Here is a 17234-nt window from a genome sequence, read left to right on the forward strand (position 1 = left end):
TCCAAGTCAAACACCATCCTGACTTGGAAATATATCATCAATCCTTCATCGTCGCTGGGTCAAAATCCTGGAACACTCTCCCTAACAGCACTGTGGGAGTACCTTCACTACACGGACTTCAGCGGTTCAAGGCGGCGGCTCACCACCACCTTCTCAAGGGCAATTAGGGATGGGCAATAAATGCTGGACTTGCCACATCTAATGAATGAATTAAAAAAAAAAAACTGTCTGAGGCTGACCCAGTCTGTTCACAATCTTGGTGTTATATTTGATCACGAGATGAGCTTCCTGCCTCATATTCGCACCATCACGAAGACCGCCCATTTCCACCTCCATCGCCTGTCTCCTCCCTTGCCTCAGCTTATCTGCTGCTGAAACCCTCATCCATGCCTTTGTTACCCCTAGACTTGACTATTCCAATGCATTCCTGGCCTTCCTAGTTCTACCCTCCATAAACTTGAGGTCATCCAAACCTCTGCTGCCCGTGTCCTAACTCGCACCAAGTCCCGCTCACCCATCTCCCCTGTGCTCGCTGACCTACATTGCCTCGATTTAAAAATTCTCATCCTTGTTTTCAAATCCCTCCATATCTCTGTAATCTCCTCCAGCCCTATAATCCCCCGAGATCTCTGCGCTCCATCAATTCTGGCCTCTTGAATATCCCCAATTGTAATCGCTCCACTATTGGCGGCCGTGCCTTCAGCTGTCTAGGTCCTAAGCTCTGGAAGTCCCTCCTTAAACCCCTCCACCTCTCTATGTCTCTTTCCTCAAGACGCTCCTTAAAACCTCTCTCTTTGATCAAGCTTTTGGTCATCTGCCCTAATATCTCCTTATGTGGCTCGGTGTCAACTTTTGTTTTGATAATGCCCCTGTGAAGCACCTTGGGATGTTTTATTACGTTAAAGGTGCAAGTTGTTGTTGTTGTAATATGGAGTCGAACCTTATTATAGCACAACCGTTAAAACAAACCCTCGCTTGTTCTAGCTGGGCTCCTTCATAAGTCATTGGAAAAGCACAAACTATGAAGAGAGGAACATTTGTTGAACGAATTTCATTGCTGACTCTGTAATACCAAGCTTTGACTATAATTGTAAATACACTTGCTCTGACTAAGACATTGTTTACAACCTTTTTTCCATATACAGTTACTGCCTATGAGCCTTGATAGTGTTTAAAAGCTCACTTTCAAATAATTATTGTCACTGAATAGCCGGTGAGATTCAGTATAATATATCTCAAAAAACATCTCAACAGGATCTCAGACTGATATAGTAACTTGATTTATTAAAGAATATGTACTTTTTTTGGTGAAGGAGCTACAAGATTGTACTTGGTAAGAGAACAAAAAAAGTAAAGATATCTATAATGTTATAACTTTAAATATCAAAAATAAAAACATAAACAATTTATGTTCTAGTGATGAAGAATTTCTTCTTTATCTTTTACTTGTAGCATTTAAATCCACCTTTCACGTTCACATGATCAATAATGCAGAAAGAAATGTATTACCATCACAACTATTTGTATGCAAATTGAGAAAAATCTAATTCTTAATAGCTATGAATCTTTAGCAAGCTCCTATTTGTTTTTAGTTACTCCTCTTATATGCAAGTTTATAATCAAAGTGTTAAATTAAAAAAAAATCTCCTCCATCTATTGCATATAATAGGATTCCTTTGTACTTGGGAGTTTTAGAACTATTTGGTTCTGCCAAAATGTGGCAGGTAAATTTTTCCCAACACAAATTAGAAACCTAAATATGGAAACAAGTAACTAAAGCCTAAAAGGTTAGTTAACTGACTCTCTGCCCACTCTCTCATTCATAATTGGAATGAAATTATCATTTACAAATCATTTAAGGTAATGACATAATTCATGACACTACATCTATGTTAAGGTTTCTTTATTGCATACTTTATCTATAATTATATTTCAAAATAAGCATTTACCTGATTATGTATTTTTGGTATGTTTTCTTGTAAAAATGTTATGAAATGGGATAGGGTTTTGGAGATATTAAGTTGTCAGTACTCTCAAAATAAGACCATGCTTGACCTTAAAAGAAAATCATTAGTTCATGCAACTCCAAGTTCTTACCATGATGCAGCTGCCGAGGCTAAGGTGCTGAAGTTCCAAGCAGAAGTTCAGAATGCTGAGCAGTGCGGTTTGCTGCCGTTATGGGACACATCAGAGGCAACGTGGAAAGAGAAACAAAGGGAAAAGAGGTCAATTAGGCATTAAAGCCTGTCACTGCTTTTCCCGAAATACCGCTCTAAACTTAGGTTACATCTACCACAAATGCAGTTTAATGAGTCCCAAGGTATTCAGACCATCGATTAGCTCATGGCCAAACAAATCATTACAGCCTCGAAATGCAGTTCCCTCTAGATGTGAATCTGCACAGACCGCAGTTACCATGGGCTCTCTGCCTCTGAACACCTCTCCCTAAGGGAGAAATCTTAAAAATGCTGAGACCTTCCAGTAACATGCAAGGCTGCTGTGGCACCAGAATAGATCAGTGGTGTCCCAGAAATAAAGTGGCAACTGTGACATTCACAGATCAGACAATCTAAAGAAACTGTCAATAGCAAACCACAGAGTGGCAGGATCGAACAGTACTGACCACTGCCAGTCACAGTCAACTGGAGTGTCTGCATGCATAACATACAGAATAATGTATACTGTGGAAGGAATTACAAGGCTACAATTCAATCAACTAGTGCTGATTACAACTACAGAACTCAGAGTTCATCACATCATTTCATCCTCTGCATGGCATTGGGTTTATACAAAACAGAATAAAATAAATCACACGAGAATTTAACATCAAAACCTGCTTGGTTGTGTAGCGAATCTTTAAGGTGAAATTAAGAATTGAGGTTGGTAGCTGTCCTCAGCAGCTGTTTAAATATTTAGGGGGAAAAATTGGGTTGATTTGCGCCTCTCGTTGGGGCCCCCGGGGCGCAAATCCCCTAGCGCCCAGGCGTGGTGCCACTAACGCCTCCCGTGAAATTCAGCGTTATCGCCGTGCGCAGCGCCCTTGGCCGCAAACTTGGGTTGTGCCCCCTGACCTATCGGCGGACTAAATGTCCGACAGGGTCATGGAGAGTTTTTGCAGCCGCGGTGGCGCTACTTAAAGGGGAGGTGTCGGGCGGCCATTTTTTTGGGCCAACTGCCAACACCTGCCCCCTTCCCCTTTTTTCTTCGGGGTGCCGGCCACGATCGCTTAGCCCGGCACTCCTCGAGTGCCAGGCTGTTTTCACGGCACCCTGCTCCGTGGTGGTCTAGCAGGGCCCTGTGCGCACAGCGCTAGGCCCCTCCTCTTTAATCAGGGGAGGGAGGCCTGCAATGACGCAGTGCTACGTGCCGACACGCATGGCGCTGTTGCACGTAGCGCCACGATATCCAGTAGCGCTCCACCTCCTGCTTGCGGTGCTACAACTGAATTTCAGGCGGAGGGGCGCAAATTTTTTTCAGGGTGCTAAAATCAGCGCCCGGCGAGGTTAGCACCCAAAATGAGGCGCCACCTAATTTTTCCCCCTTAGGCTTTTAACATTCATGACAATTAAGCACAACAGTCACTTGATATTATTATTAGGTTTTACAAAGTATTAGCAGCACAGAAACAGGCCATTCAGCCCAATAGATCCATGCTGTTGTTTATGCTCCACACAAGCCTCCTCCCACCTCTCTTCATCTAACCCCATCAACATATCTTTCTATTCCTTTCTCCCTCATGTGCTTATCTAGCTTTCCCTTAAATGCATCAATGCTATTCACCTCAACTATTCCTTGTTTCTATAACGTTTCTTATAATATTCACAGACCTACAGGGATTCTGAATTGGAGATGGAAAAGAAAACTGAAAACTGCTGAATCAATGAGGCACCAGATCTTATTTACTGTTACATTCTAAAATGGCTGCCCCGAGTTCCAGAACTTGTGTGTCACTCAAATGAGCCAAAGGCTGAAAAAATGTTGGCCATAAAATTAAACAGATATACTACTTCAGCCTTTAGCAAAATGCCACAGAAATGACTTTATTTCTATGCTTTTTTGGTACATTTTCACTTAATGTGTGTAACTCAGGCAAATATACAGTAAAAAACCCGCCATAATATTTTAGGTAAAGCGAATTATGGTTTGTGAACACTGACGTGGTGCCACAATTAATGTAAAATGCAATTTTTTTCTTTTTCTTTCTCTCCTTTTAAGTATTCCAGCACATCCCCCAAGTGATCTGCTCCTGCTCCATTATGAGTCACTGGGAGATGTACAAGAGCAGTCCTAGATGACTCAACTTCAGATTTTGCCGTTATTTATCCCTATAAGGAAGTTCTAATGTCATGCTCACCAATTCTCTTTGTTGGCTTGGTTGAGTTAACAAACTGACCAGGTTAGGAGAACTGCAGGCATGCATCTGCATTCTGCACCTCACTGATGCACCATGACCACTATCACTACAAAATGACATTGTCCGATTACTGTCAAAGGGACATATAGTCACCAAGCTACTTTCTACAGCAGGCTACTGGGCAATTAGCTGAACAGAGACATTCATATACAAGCAAGCCGTCACAACAATGGTTACCGAAGAGCCAGTAAGAGGAGTAATGCTGGAGATGTACTGCACTCATGAGAACTCCAACTGCTGTCCAAAAATGTGCGGGTTAGGTTATGGCCATGATAAAAATTGACCCTTAGTATTAGGGGGGATTAAATACGTGGGGATAGGGCTTGGGTGGGATGGCTGTCGGTGTAGGGACCGGGTGCTAGGGTTCGGATGATCAGCCATGATCTCGTTGAATGGCGGAGCAGGCTCGAAGGGCCGAATGGCCTACTCCTGCTCCTATCTTTCTATGTTTCTATGCTGTGAGATGGTCTTCTCGGTTGGCGGGGGGGGGGGGGGGGGGGGGAGGGGAGGGGGGGTTTCTCCCACCTCAGTTTTACTGAATTCAATAGTTTCCTCAGTTATACTGCTATTTTTGCATTGATGTGGATCCAAAGCTGCTTTGCAGAATAACTCCACCCTAAGAATTCCACTGTATTCTATCCCCAATGGATGGTATTAAGGTCCAGGCTACATTGTATGGTGTACTTTTCTGTATTCATTTAAAATTTCATTCACTATTCACACTCTCTCGGGTTAACACTGAACTCATTTATCTTCTTGCATCTATTTAATACTAGGGAGGTGGAAAAGAGGATCGTTTTGATAATTTTCTTTTTCTGGCAACAGAATAAACCAAAATCATTAGGATTTAATTTGGTTGTTCATCTCTTTCATTTGGTGTCAGAGGCTGACTTGGATAAGCACATCACTGAATAGATAAACAACAACACTCCTAATATACTGGATACAATTCAGGTTCCCTTTCCTGCTGTATTCAGTTAATCTGATGTAGAAATCCTGCCACTTTATGAGGTATTCTCATATGAAAAATCAAGCTACAAGAATTTGGGAAGATATGCCACAGTGTAAAATTACCGGGCAAAATAAAACAAATGAGTACATAAATCAAACCTAGCCACCGTGGAAAAAAAAGGGACAATGTTTTATTTTGGAGTAAGCAATTCCAATAGATAATGCAGTATGAGTAGCTGCACTCTCAAGTTTAGCATCTTATCTCGTCAGACTGTTTCTGAAATAATAAAATGTATATCACCATGACAATACTGAAAAAAATAACTGTCTTACTCCACACATACTGTTACACCATTTCAACATTATGTTTACCTCTCGTCTTCTGTTATAGCTTCACTCTTCTCTCCCTCTCCCGCAAGAAAAACCTACACATGACATATTACTGGCACTTATCTAACCCACACAGAAAATCAACAGCAACAGCATTTCGTACAGATATTATCACCCACTCAATTGATCTCAAAACTCCAAAATAAAAAATACAATGAAAATGCTGATTTTCTATCTTCCAAAAAATATATATTCAATGTACTGTCATTTATAAACTTAGTCTGTAATAAAAATACCTATAGTTAAATTTAAGCTATTCATTCACTTAAACAACACACAAAGACTAAATAAATTCTTATTTACCAGAGTTTCCTTTGCAATGTACATTCTTCCCTTAGTTCATGCCTGTGCAATACGACTATATAAGCAAATGACAGTGCTGTAAAATAGAGTCACTTCCAGCCTTTTAATGATAATGGTCATTTCATTAAAATGTAAAAATCTAATGTACAGCACAGCACTCTCAGTTGTAACATTTACATTGATTACTTCCGACAACCAGGTGAGATAATGTAACATGGGACTTGCACCTTCTCAAACTAATACAGAATGCTTTATGTTAAAATTCAGGATGGGAGTTAAATATTCTCTCAGTATTATTTTACATGCTTCATCTTACAGATCAATTAAAAATGTTTCAAGCTTTAATTAGTTTCATATCAAAAGCATAAACAGTTTTCTTTTGTCTTTCTAATTTTATACCCTTCTCATTCTTTATTCCATGGCCTTGCTTCTCCCTATCTCGATAACCTCTTCCAGCCCTACAAACCTCCAAGATCTCTGCATTCCTCCAATTCTGGTCTCTTGTGCATCCCCGATTTTCTTTGTCACACTATTGGCGGCTGTGCCTTCAGCTACCTAGACCCCAAGCTCTGGAATTCCCTCCCTAAACCTCTCCACCTCGCTACCTCTCTCTCCTCCTTTAAGATACTCCTTAAAACCTACCTCTTTGACCACGGTTTTGGTCACCTGTCCTAATATCTTCTTTTGTGACTTGGAGTCAAAATGCATCTGATGGTGCCCCTGTGCAGTGCCTTGGGACGTTTTATGTTAAAGGCGCTATATAAATGCAAGTTGTTGTTGTTCTCTCCGAGCCGATTCATGCTAAGGTACAGTTCCACAAATGACTGCTGTAGTAACGCAGCCAACTGTCAATTTTTCATGTGAAAGCAGGCTTCGATTGTGAGGGCATCAAAGCTGAACTTTAACTTGTCTTCATCCAGCCTCTAAATCCACAATTTGCAGCAAAGGGTCATTAGATAGCGATCAGGAGTGTGAGCCCAGGATGATTTTCCTCCCCAGCCCTGGGATATCAAGGCCTACTATAGCACTCATCTGAGATCAGCAAAGAATCAAACCTGGGACCTTCCTAGTTTGTGTAGCTCAATTCCACACTAAGTACAAATGCTCCAGATGAACTCCTCAAACCATTTTCAATGAAAGTTTACAACTGGAGGCTAGCTGGAGGTTTCGTCAATAGCCCAGACATTCATAATTGTGATATATTTTGGAATTCTTTATTGACCTTCACATTCATAAGCTGCGATATATTTCCTTTACATTATCTTGTATAAAACTGGTAGAAAACTAAAAGACAAGTTTTTGACAGACACATTGCAAATGAAATTTAATGCAGAGAAGTGTGAAGTGATGCATTTTGGAAGGAAAAATGAGGAGAGGCCGTATAAACTAAATGGTACAATTTAATGGTACTCTCTTCCCAATATTGTTGGCACTAACATTTTGGCTCTCTACTTTTACTGAAGCATAGGAAGCAAATTAATCCAATCAGCAAAGCTTCCTTTGAATCAACTGGTTCCTGCAAGTGAACAGCAAATATTTAGGGGGAAAAATTGGGTCGCGCCTCCTTTGGGGCGCTAACTTCGCCGGGACGCTTTGCCAGCCGAAATCCATCAGTAGCATCCCAAGAGGGAAGTGGGGCGCTACTATAAGCACCCTGCCTCCCACTTGGGGCGCTGCGAGGAAATATCACGGCGTTACGTGCCGCGGTACTGCAGGCCTTCCTCCCCTTCTTAAAGGGGAGGGGCCTTGCACAGCACGACCCGGGGCCCAGCTGGGCCACCGGGGACTGGAGTGTGGGCAAAAGAGCCCGGCACTCAAGAGAAGTGCCGGGCTCTTGGAGCACAGCCGGCACTCCACGGGGGGGGGGGGGGGGGTGGCTGAAGAGGAGGCCGGGGACGGCAACGGGGGCCAGCAACAAAAATGACCACCTGGCACCTCACCTTAAATTAGCGCTGCCCCGGCCACAGGTAGGCCTCCTTGACCCCGTTGGACATAGCGTCCGGTGGTAAGTCAGGGGGCGCTACCGAAGATCGCGGCCGGGGCATGAGCGGGGCGCTGCGCACGGCAATGACATCATTGCCAGCGGTGCAGCGTCGCGGGGCGCTAATGGTTACCGCCGCCGCTAACCTTCCGCTGAATTTTGCGGGAGGCGTTGGCAGCGCCGCGCCCAGGCGCTAGTGGCTTTGTGCCCCATTTAGAGCGCTAACGGGAGGCGCAAAGCAACCGAATTTTCCCCCTTAGAGCTGAAACGCTCGCCCCGCTGGCTAAACTTTATGTCCCGCCACACCAAGATGATTTTCCAAGCAGTGATGCAGTCCACTGAACAACATTCTCTCCTGCCTCTGCTTTCCAACTCTCCTCTCTTCCATTCCCCTTCCCTTTCCTCTTCCTTATCCTCTTTCCCCCTCCCTCCTCTTCCACCCCCTTCCCCGTTTTGATCCAATTATTCCCCCTGCCCTCTAACCTCTCTTACAGAACACTGTCCTTGGCCTTAACGCCCTTTGTGAAATGTCATGAGAGAGCGACTAGTATTGTTAAAAAGGTACAAAGTGGGCAGGACTGATAGTTCCAGTGATATGCCAAGTACAGTCTACTCCCAATAATTCAAAGTTGTTTTTTATGCTTAAAAGAAATTCAATAATTAAAGACTGTAAACAACACAGCAAAGTAGAAATTTAATCCCCGATTTTCGGCTTGTGTGGGGAATGGTCAGATTTCCCCGAATGTGGGGTTTCTGACACACATAAAAAAGTGTCAGCCAGCCCCACGCAATTTTCCCTCAATTGGCCAATTAATTCCCAGCATGTGGGAAGCCTTGCTAATTGTCTAAATCGAGTCAGAAATCCCCACAGTATGATGTCATCATTTGTGGTGCTTTCAAGGTCCATGGCAAGCACTGCATCCTCTGAAGGCTTCCAAATGAACCATACAGGATGGCAGAGGAGCCTGCAGCAGCTGTGGACAGTGCCAGACCCCGAGCTGCCTTCAAATTCGACGAGGCTTCACTGCAGGCATTATTGGATGGGGTTAGGGCCCACAGAGTGGTCCTCTTCCCTAGGTCAGGGAGGAAGAGGCCTCCCACTGAGACCAATGCTGCATGGATGCAGGTGTCAGCAGGTGCCAACTCGCTGGGAGTCACCAGAGGAACCTTGGCATTACATCTCTAACTCTTTCCTTTACTCCCCCACAGTACCATCCAGAGCCCCCGTCCTCACTGTGGAGGAGGAAGAGGCTGTGCAGCCAGACTCCTCAGAGGAAGCTCCAACCTCTGAGGGCGCAGCGTCAGCAGAAGTAAGTGCACCCAGCACCAGTGCAGACTCTCACACCTCGGGGGGACCTTCGGGACATAGAGTAGTGTTGTCACCTGGTGTTTCACAGCTGACAAGTGAGCCTCAGCAGATTCTGGAGACAGGGACAGCAGTGGAGAGTCCTCGTCGGAGGGCGCAGGGCTCTGCCAGCTCAGCTCAGCTGCGCTGCATCTCGACCCTCTGCCTCTGGGTCCATCCGCAAGAGAAGAGGTGATGGATCTCCATGCACAGATGCAGGAGTCTCTGGCAGGTTTTGTCTCCAGGGTCGCTGCGAGTGTGGAGCGAATGGAGGAGTCCATAGCGACCATGAGCAGAGCCTTTGTGGAGTCATTGGTGCATGAACGCATCACCATGGAAAGGTTGGCAACCTCCATGCAGGAGATAACTCGCCAGGGTACGGAAAACATGGTCAGTGCTCATAAGAGAATGACATCTCTTGAGGAGCGTTGGCCATCTGTTGAACAGAGAAACCAGATCTTCATGGAAGTCCTTCGGAGTAGGACTGCCAGTGCAGAAACGGGTCCCACTGGCCCCCTAAAGCGCAGCAAGGTGCTCTCAAGCCACTTCCAAGCGCTGGCCCCTTCTGGCTTGTGCAGCTTCAGGTGAGCGAGCAGCGGCCTGGTGCTCCTGGTAATCATCCTGCTGTTCCTGGTTCTGCTGCTGCCACCTCTGCTGTTGGAGATCCTCTAATGCCAGGAAGGGAAGGTGCCAAAGGCCTCCCATGCTTCTAGCAGATGCCTCGGTTGAGGAGGTCCTGAGTTAGGGTGGTGAGAGGGGCTTCCCAGGAGCTCACACTGAAGAAGTGTGTGAAGCTCCAACTTTCTGCAGCTGCTCCTAAGGCTTCAAATAGTTCCCCCAAGCCTTGATCAACAAGGTCCTGCAGCCTGCAAATGCTGCCTCTTTAAATCTCTTCAGCCCTCAGCGACCTGCTGCTGCAAGCAAGCAAGCCAGCTGTTTTCATGCCAGCTCTCATCGGCGGGGTTCCCCGCAGGCAGGTTTCAGGTGGGGAAAGCCCCAAAGTCGCAACGGCACGGGAAAATCGTCCATAACAAGGTGATCATTGGTGATTAGTGCTCCGACGAGCAGTCCCGCCAGCGGCGGGTGGGACTGAAGCGGGGCGCGTGGAAACGGCGGTCCGAAAGTCGGACGGGGCGGGGAATCAGGCGGGGTCCCGACCCGCTTTTTCCGCGATTTTCGGACCACGGCCGCATGAAAAGCCGCCCGACAGCTGCCCGAAAATCGGGGCCTTAGTGTAAAAAATTTGAATTCAGATCACTCGAATTAAGTACAGTTACTTTAAATTACGAGTAGATTGTATCTACATTTACTAGTGAGATGATCTGTAATGCGGAGCTGGGTAAAATAAATTGCACACACTCATCATTTCTCTATATTTTATGCATACCTGTGTACAAAACTCTAACCCAGTTATGAAATACTGCCATTCAGTGTACACAGTTATAGATTATCTCCTAGACATTTTCTGGTAACTAATTGCAGCTTATTTCTTGAAAAAAAATGGAAGTAATGACTATACATTAGTGAATCCTCTGAGAATATTACCATGCAACAACAACCTAAAGCACACAGATAGTTGCCATTCAACGGATAGGCTCAAAAAGCCCTTAAAACATAATTTACAGGAAAAACACACACGGCAAGTACATTAAAAAAAATGGATATCAGGAAGTCATTTGAAGGCTTTAATGCTATCTTGGGGTTCAGAGAGCTGTTATAACCAGTCAAGCTTCACTCTCATAGTTTAGCGTATCATCTGAATCCCACTATTCCTTTTCTCCCTTGTAATGACTCCCAGGTATCCATTAATTTCTATATACCGAGCTCTGAATGTCAAATTCTTCAGTAACCTAATGCAGAACACCATGGAATCAGTTTCTTTCGTCAATCTCACAAATGTCACAATACATTTGAACACCCAATTGATGGCACTACACTCAACTGTCACAAACACAATTAATGCAATCTGAACAGCTGATGAACAATGAAGATGTCAAAACAAAATTATTCACTTCATATTGCACATACAATAGTAAAACATAGCACATTTAATTTGTTAAAAGTACATAAAAAATATAAAATAGATGTTGTGGTGAGAGTTAAATACTGATAGTATTCATCTGGCACTCATAAACCACTTAACCTTTGCTCTTGTGGTTTCTATTGTCATTGGAAGACCTCAGTTGAATTAGTCACGTAACTCTAGCATCAATTACTGTATATAGATTAAAACATCCAACACTCATCCACTGTGAAGAAGACTATAGAAAGATAGATTACTTAAGTTGATAGGGTCTGTAACCTCCTCCAGGCCTACTACCCTCTCAAACTCCTTTCTTCTGACTCAGGCCTCTGTGTATCCCCACCCCTTTGCCCCATCATTTGTAGCCATGCTTTCAGCTACCTAGGCCCAACACTCTGGCATACACTCCCTACCCACAACCCCCCCAATGATCTCTCTTTCCTCCTTTAAACCCTTCCTTAAAACTCAGCTTTTTGATCAAGTATTTAATCACTCTTAATCTTTTCTTCTTTGGCTAAGCATCCATTTTTCCATGCATCTCTGTAAAGTGCTGTGGTAGGTTTTTGTAAATTAAAGGTGCTAAATTAATGCAAGTTGCTTTTACAATTGGTTCTTACAGAACACGTGCTTGGCACACAAAATAAAGTGTCATCTGTGCCACTGCTGAAATGTGGTCTGCAGTTTCCTTCATTTTAAAGGCAGGCACCATGCCTGCACATAATTTCATTTTGACCTAGGCTGCAGTAACTAACTTGCTGGTATTCCCCTAAACCTAGATGACTTCTCTTTCAACAAGGCCTGTAGGGATAGGCAGATAGGATTATGGTGTGAGAAGAACTTCTCTATTCAAAGAATGAAAATGATCTTACCACAAGTAATCTATTTTCTTCTTCATTCCGCATTTCCACACAATACAGGAGGATAACTAAGGAGAAGGGTGACCCTTGAAATGTAGTTTTAACATCAGCTGACAGGACCATACCACTAAAGACATTACCCTGTCCAGTTCCCAAGTCGAATGAGCAGTGCTCAATGAACAAATTGATTGATCCGAGTGAAAGATGTCTAGGAGGCAGCCATAGAATGGGTGAAATGACCTTTAATTTGTCATCTGTGCTCCCTGACCACAGGCGAGAGCAATGTAAAATATCCTCAAATATCCCCCAACATGAAGGATGGAAGACCCTATTTTAATTAGGTCACAAAGTCGATTGGATTCAGATGAAGTATTTTGAGTGGAGAAAGATCTCTGCTGTGGAGTTGTTAAGAGCATGGTAGTGTAGTGGTGCAGTAGATTAGCAACTCGGAGGTCATGAGATCAAATCCCCACCATGGCAAGTTGTGAAAACAAATTTAATAACCAGGAAAATGGCCATTTAGGGAAAGGAACCTACCTACAGTCCCACAATATGTAGTTGTGTCTTAATGCTCTCTGAAGTGGTGTAGCAAGCCACTCAGTTGTAAACAATTTCTACCAACGCAATCATGACAGAAATATCAGACGGACCTAATGGGAACGACCCAGGCATCGGAGCAGGACGGGACTGAGGCGATCCTGCAAAATCCTCCTCACTAACATGCGAGGACCGTGTCCAAGTTGGGAGAGATCGGTCACAGAATAGACTTCAGAAAGTTTTCTCTTTGCTCATCCATCCAGCAAAAAATAAAACCCCCGGATATTCTGAAGGATCATTTCACCTCTGAAGCAGCTAGCGTCAGTGCCAAAACCTATCACAGCAGTGGGCTCATGCTGAAATGGCTCCAAGATGACCTGGATTTAATTGCGGGCGATTAGCACCTCCCTCCTGCAGCAGCACTTACAAACTCCCGTTCATCCCTCCTTTATCTCAAGATTCTCAACACCATTCTGCCTGCTCTGAAAAAATTTCACTCCCAGGTGACCATTTCCCCCCCACTGCACTTCAGCAGCAACAAGCCTGATTGTAAGGAGCTTCCAACGGTTGACTTGTTATGGGAATAGTCCCGACAGGGGCCACAGTGAACTCCAAGTGGGTTGTCCCTCCCTTGAGATGACAGGTTAAGATTCCCATCCATACATAAAATCTGTAACCTGTACCTTGCAACAATTTGAACTTCTGGCCTGAACAAAGCCGTACACCACCCCACCCCCACCTCCACCTCCACCTCCACCCGCCCCCGGCCGCCACCCCCATTGCGAAGCAACGCAGGACTCTCTCAACAACTGAGAAGCACTTTGGGAATTCCACAGAGCCACTGAAAAGGATCCTCGGAGACCCAGAAAACAAACAGCTTGCTCCGGAGAATGGGTAACCCTTTCCCTCCTTTCTCAGAGAAGCAATTCTGCCCCTCCAGCTATTGAGAAGCATTTCAAACTCCCACACCTTTTAAAAGCAATTTTAAAAGTGAATAACCCCTTCCCCCACAAAGAAGCAATTCAGGATCTATCTCCCCACTCCACACTGACAAGCGACTCCCTCCCCATCCCGTGAGAAGCCAGTCAGGACTCACCGCCCCGCCCCCACGAGAAACAATTCAAACCCACCTCAGTGAGAAGCAATTCCCACCCTATTGAAAGGCGGTTAGTACTCACTCCCCTAACTGACAAGCAACTCCTAACCACTTCCCGAGAACCAACTTCATTCTCCCACCTTGCTGAAAAGTAATTAAGGTCCCTTTCCCCTGCCCTCAGAAATAACACAGCCGCCCTCACTCTCCCGCAGAACTAATTCTGGCCTTTCTTTACTTCTCCCCACATCCCAACAGAGAGGGAAACCTTCCCTGAGCCAATGGTCCCATCCTCTCCCCACACTGAGCCAAAACATACCACCTGCAACCCCTCCTGAAAGGGCTGAGACAAAAACTCACCCAGCCCTCCGAGTATAATTTTTGTTTGGTGAGGAAAGTTTGAAGATTAGAACGTACTTTAAAGGAAATTCAAAAGTGACATTTCTGGCTCCAAATCAGGAAAAACAGCATGAATTAACATCCTTTTTTCATTTTAAAAATATTTTTGACGCTTTGAAGTGCAACGTCTGAATGAGAAAGAGACTCTTACAACTTAATTGCTAAATTGCCTGTGGCGTTGCTCACAATAGGTCAGAACATAACTGTTTATGTCATCCTCGTGCTGCTGTTTCTCTGTCCTTTTCTTCTTCTGTCTCCACATCTCCCTTTCTTCGGCCTTCTCTCTCATTTTATCATCTTTCCTTTGGAGTGGAAGTAATGGTGTGGAGTAGGGTGGCAAGGGAGGGTAGGGAATGTGAGGGCCATATTTTCTGGCTGTGGGTGCAGTGCACCGGTCACAGGAGGGACCAGTCGGAGCCACAGGCCTGGGGTCCCAGGTTGGCGGTGGGATATAACCACGGCTGTATGCTTGCTTTGGTGTAGTGGGTCTCGGGGTGACTTTTCGTGCCATCGTTGGGGAGGTGAGATCGGTTTGGAATACAGGCCAGATTTCAAATTCTGGATTTGGGAGGGTGGGTGGAGATGGATGGATGGCATCCAATCAGGGTTGCAGGCAGGTTTTGGGTTGGGAGGGTCTGGGCAGAGCAGCAGTGGAAAGGAACACAAAGAGAATGGCGTTGCAAGTCGCTTGCCTGGTGTCTGTTTCCCCGTCCCCCTCATTCTATCTCTTTTCCACCATGATACCTCTACCCTCTCACATTCATCATCTCACCTGACCATCCATTGCTTTCCCCCCTTTCACTAACCATCTGCTCATGCTCACTCCATCCCCTCCCCATCTCATTTCTCCTGCTTCCCCACATCTCCCTCACTTACACTGACTTTCCTAACCATTCCTATCACCTCCTCACTTTCATCACCTCCCCTACCTTCCACAGCTTCGATCACCTGCTATATTACTCTGTCGTTCATGCTCCCCTACCCTCCACCCCTTTCTCTTTCCCTCCCCCCCTCATCTCCCATTGGTTCATTCTGTCCACTTGGTTCCTCACCCCACATCCCCTTTCTTCTCACTCCCCACAACTCCCCCCTCCATCCTCTCTCTACCCTATCTGATCCTAAAGTTGGATTGCAAATGGGAAACATTAGAATTGATAGTACCTATAGCGTTATAAATAGACTATAATGCTCGAAGTACTTTCAAAACAAAACTGCTGAGAAACTGGTGAAGAGAAAGATTTAGGATTGGGACCGGAACAGGACAGCCAGTGCCAATGAGGATGAAAGTGACCAGAAGTTTGAGTGGGGCGATGGAATGCGGAAATGGTGCGGGTGAGCAGCTAGGAGGACCTAGTCCAATGGCAGGGACAGGTGGGCCACGCGAGTCCCGAGGTCTGACAATGGCGAGGACGGACAGGTTGAGAAAGAATAATAAGGTGAGAAATGGAGAGGCCCCAGGCCCATGAAAGTGGCAGTAGAGTAACTAAGTTTAAAGAAATGTTAAATTAAATTAAAGGAATGGAGCTGGGAGATGGAGTTCGAAGGAGCAGTCGAAGTGCACAGCATTGGGAGGACGGATTGGTAAATATAATCATATGATACAAAAATTGTGGCACAAGAAGCAAAGTTGAAATGAACAGTAAATGCGTGTTTTATGCAAAACTAAATAGATTTTTCATACTGTCAAAGAACATATTGAGGCAAAATTCAGTTGATTTGCGCCTCCTGTGGGAGGTTAGTGGCGGTACTGCACCGCCGGCGATGATGTCATCGCCATGCGCTGCACCCCGCTCGCGCCCCAGCTGTAATATTGGCTGGCGCCCTCCGACTTACCGCCGGGGTCAGGGGGGCCTACCTGCGGCCGGGGCGGCACTAGTTAAAGGGGAGGTGGCGGGCAGCCATTTTAGTTGCTTGCCGCCTGCCAGCACCTGCCCCCGTGAATCCCCCTGGCGGAGTGCCGGCTGCTCTCCGATCGCTGGTGGCCCAGCTGGGCATCGGGACGCGCTGCACCAGGCCCCTCCCCTTTAATAAGGGGAGGAAGGCCTGCAGTACCGCAACATGTAGCACCACGATATTGGCTCGCAGCGCCCCAAGAGGGACGTGGGGCGCTTCCAGTAGCTCCCCTCCTCCCTCTTGGGGTGCTACCTGGGAAAATCGGCCGCGGAAGCGCTAACTTTATCGGGGCGCTAAAATTAGCACCCCGGCGAAGGTAGCGCCCCATTGCTTAATACTGCTCCTCAGAGGTCAGAAGAAATTATAGTAGGAATTTACTGGTTTCTCTCCATGTGTGATTGCTAAACTGTGACAGACACCTGCATTATTGTTATTTTCACTAGCTAATGCTGGCTCCTTACACCAGCGCAACCCACTTATCCAATATGGCAGACGGCACACTTCTGGTCGAATAGGTGCATGCGTTTCCTGCCCGCCATATTGGAGACTTAGGAGGCCGTTTAGTGTCTGAAAAATGTGGACCGCATGGCCAAATTTCTCGGCCAACACATGAAAATAAGGATAGACAATAAGAGAGGGTTAAGGAAAGCAAATAGGGAGTATGAGGAGAGAATCACAAAGAATATCAAAAAACACAGTAAAGTATTCTATAAATATATCAGTAAATAGCTAAACAAAATTTAGCAGGAATACATGACAAGTACTTTGCATCCATATTTACAGAAGAGAAAGTAAATTGTGAATTGATTGAAAGTGAGATGAGAGATATAATAATAAATAAAAGGAAAATATGAGAGAAGTTAATTAAACTAAAAAGAGGGACAAAGTGCTAGGATGTGACAGGATACATCCAAAGATTCTGAGGGAAATGGGGAAAGAAATAGTGGAGGCCCTAGAAATTATATTTCAGGATTCTTTTGAGTGGATGTGTGCCAGAGGATTGGTGTTTGGCCAAAGTAATAATGATTTCAGTAAGGGAAACAGAGTT

At 45.2% G+C, this 17234-nt stretch overlaps 1 protein-coding gene across 4 annotated transcripts in view; it reads right to left on the minus strand.

Annotated features, from left to right (window-relative positions):
- fbxl4 (F-box and leucine-rich repeat protein 4) overlaps positions 1-17234 on the minus strand; it is a 191007-nt gene that overhangs the window by 21591 nt on the left and 152182 nt on the right. For all 4 annotated transcript variants that reach the window (XR_015079569.1, XM_085997433.1, XM_085997431.1 and 1 more), the window contains one exon: positions 2098-2169. Coding sequence is in view for 3 of the 4 variants with exons in the window: in XM_085997433.1 (XP_085853559.1) it covers positions 2098-2169 (72 nt within the window). In the remaining variant the exon portion in view is untranslated. The remainder of the gene's footprint in view (positions 1-2097; positions 2170-17234) is intronic.

The sequence above is a fragment of the Somniosus microcephalus genome, chromosome 9 (assembly GCF_052327205.1).
Source record: "Somniosus microcephalus isolate GS21.2 chromosome 9, FLI_Smic_1.0, whole genome shotgun sequence".
Lineage (NCBI taxonomy): Eukaryota > Metazoa > Chordata > Chondrichthyes > Squaliformes > Somniosidae > Somniosus > Somniosus microcephalus.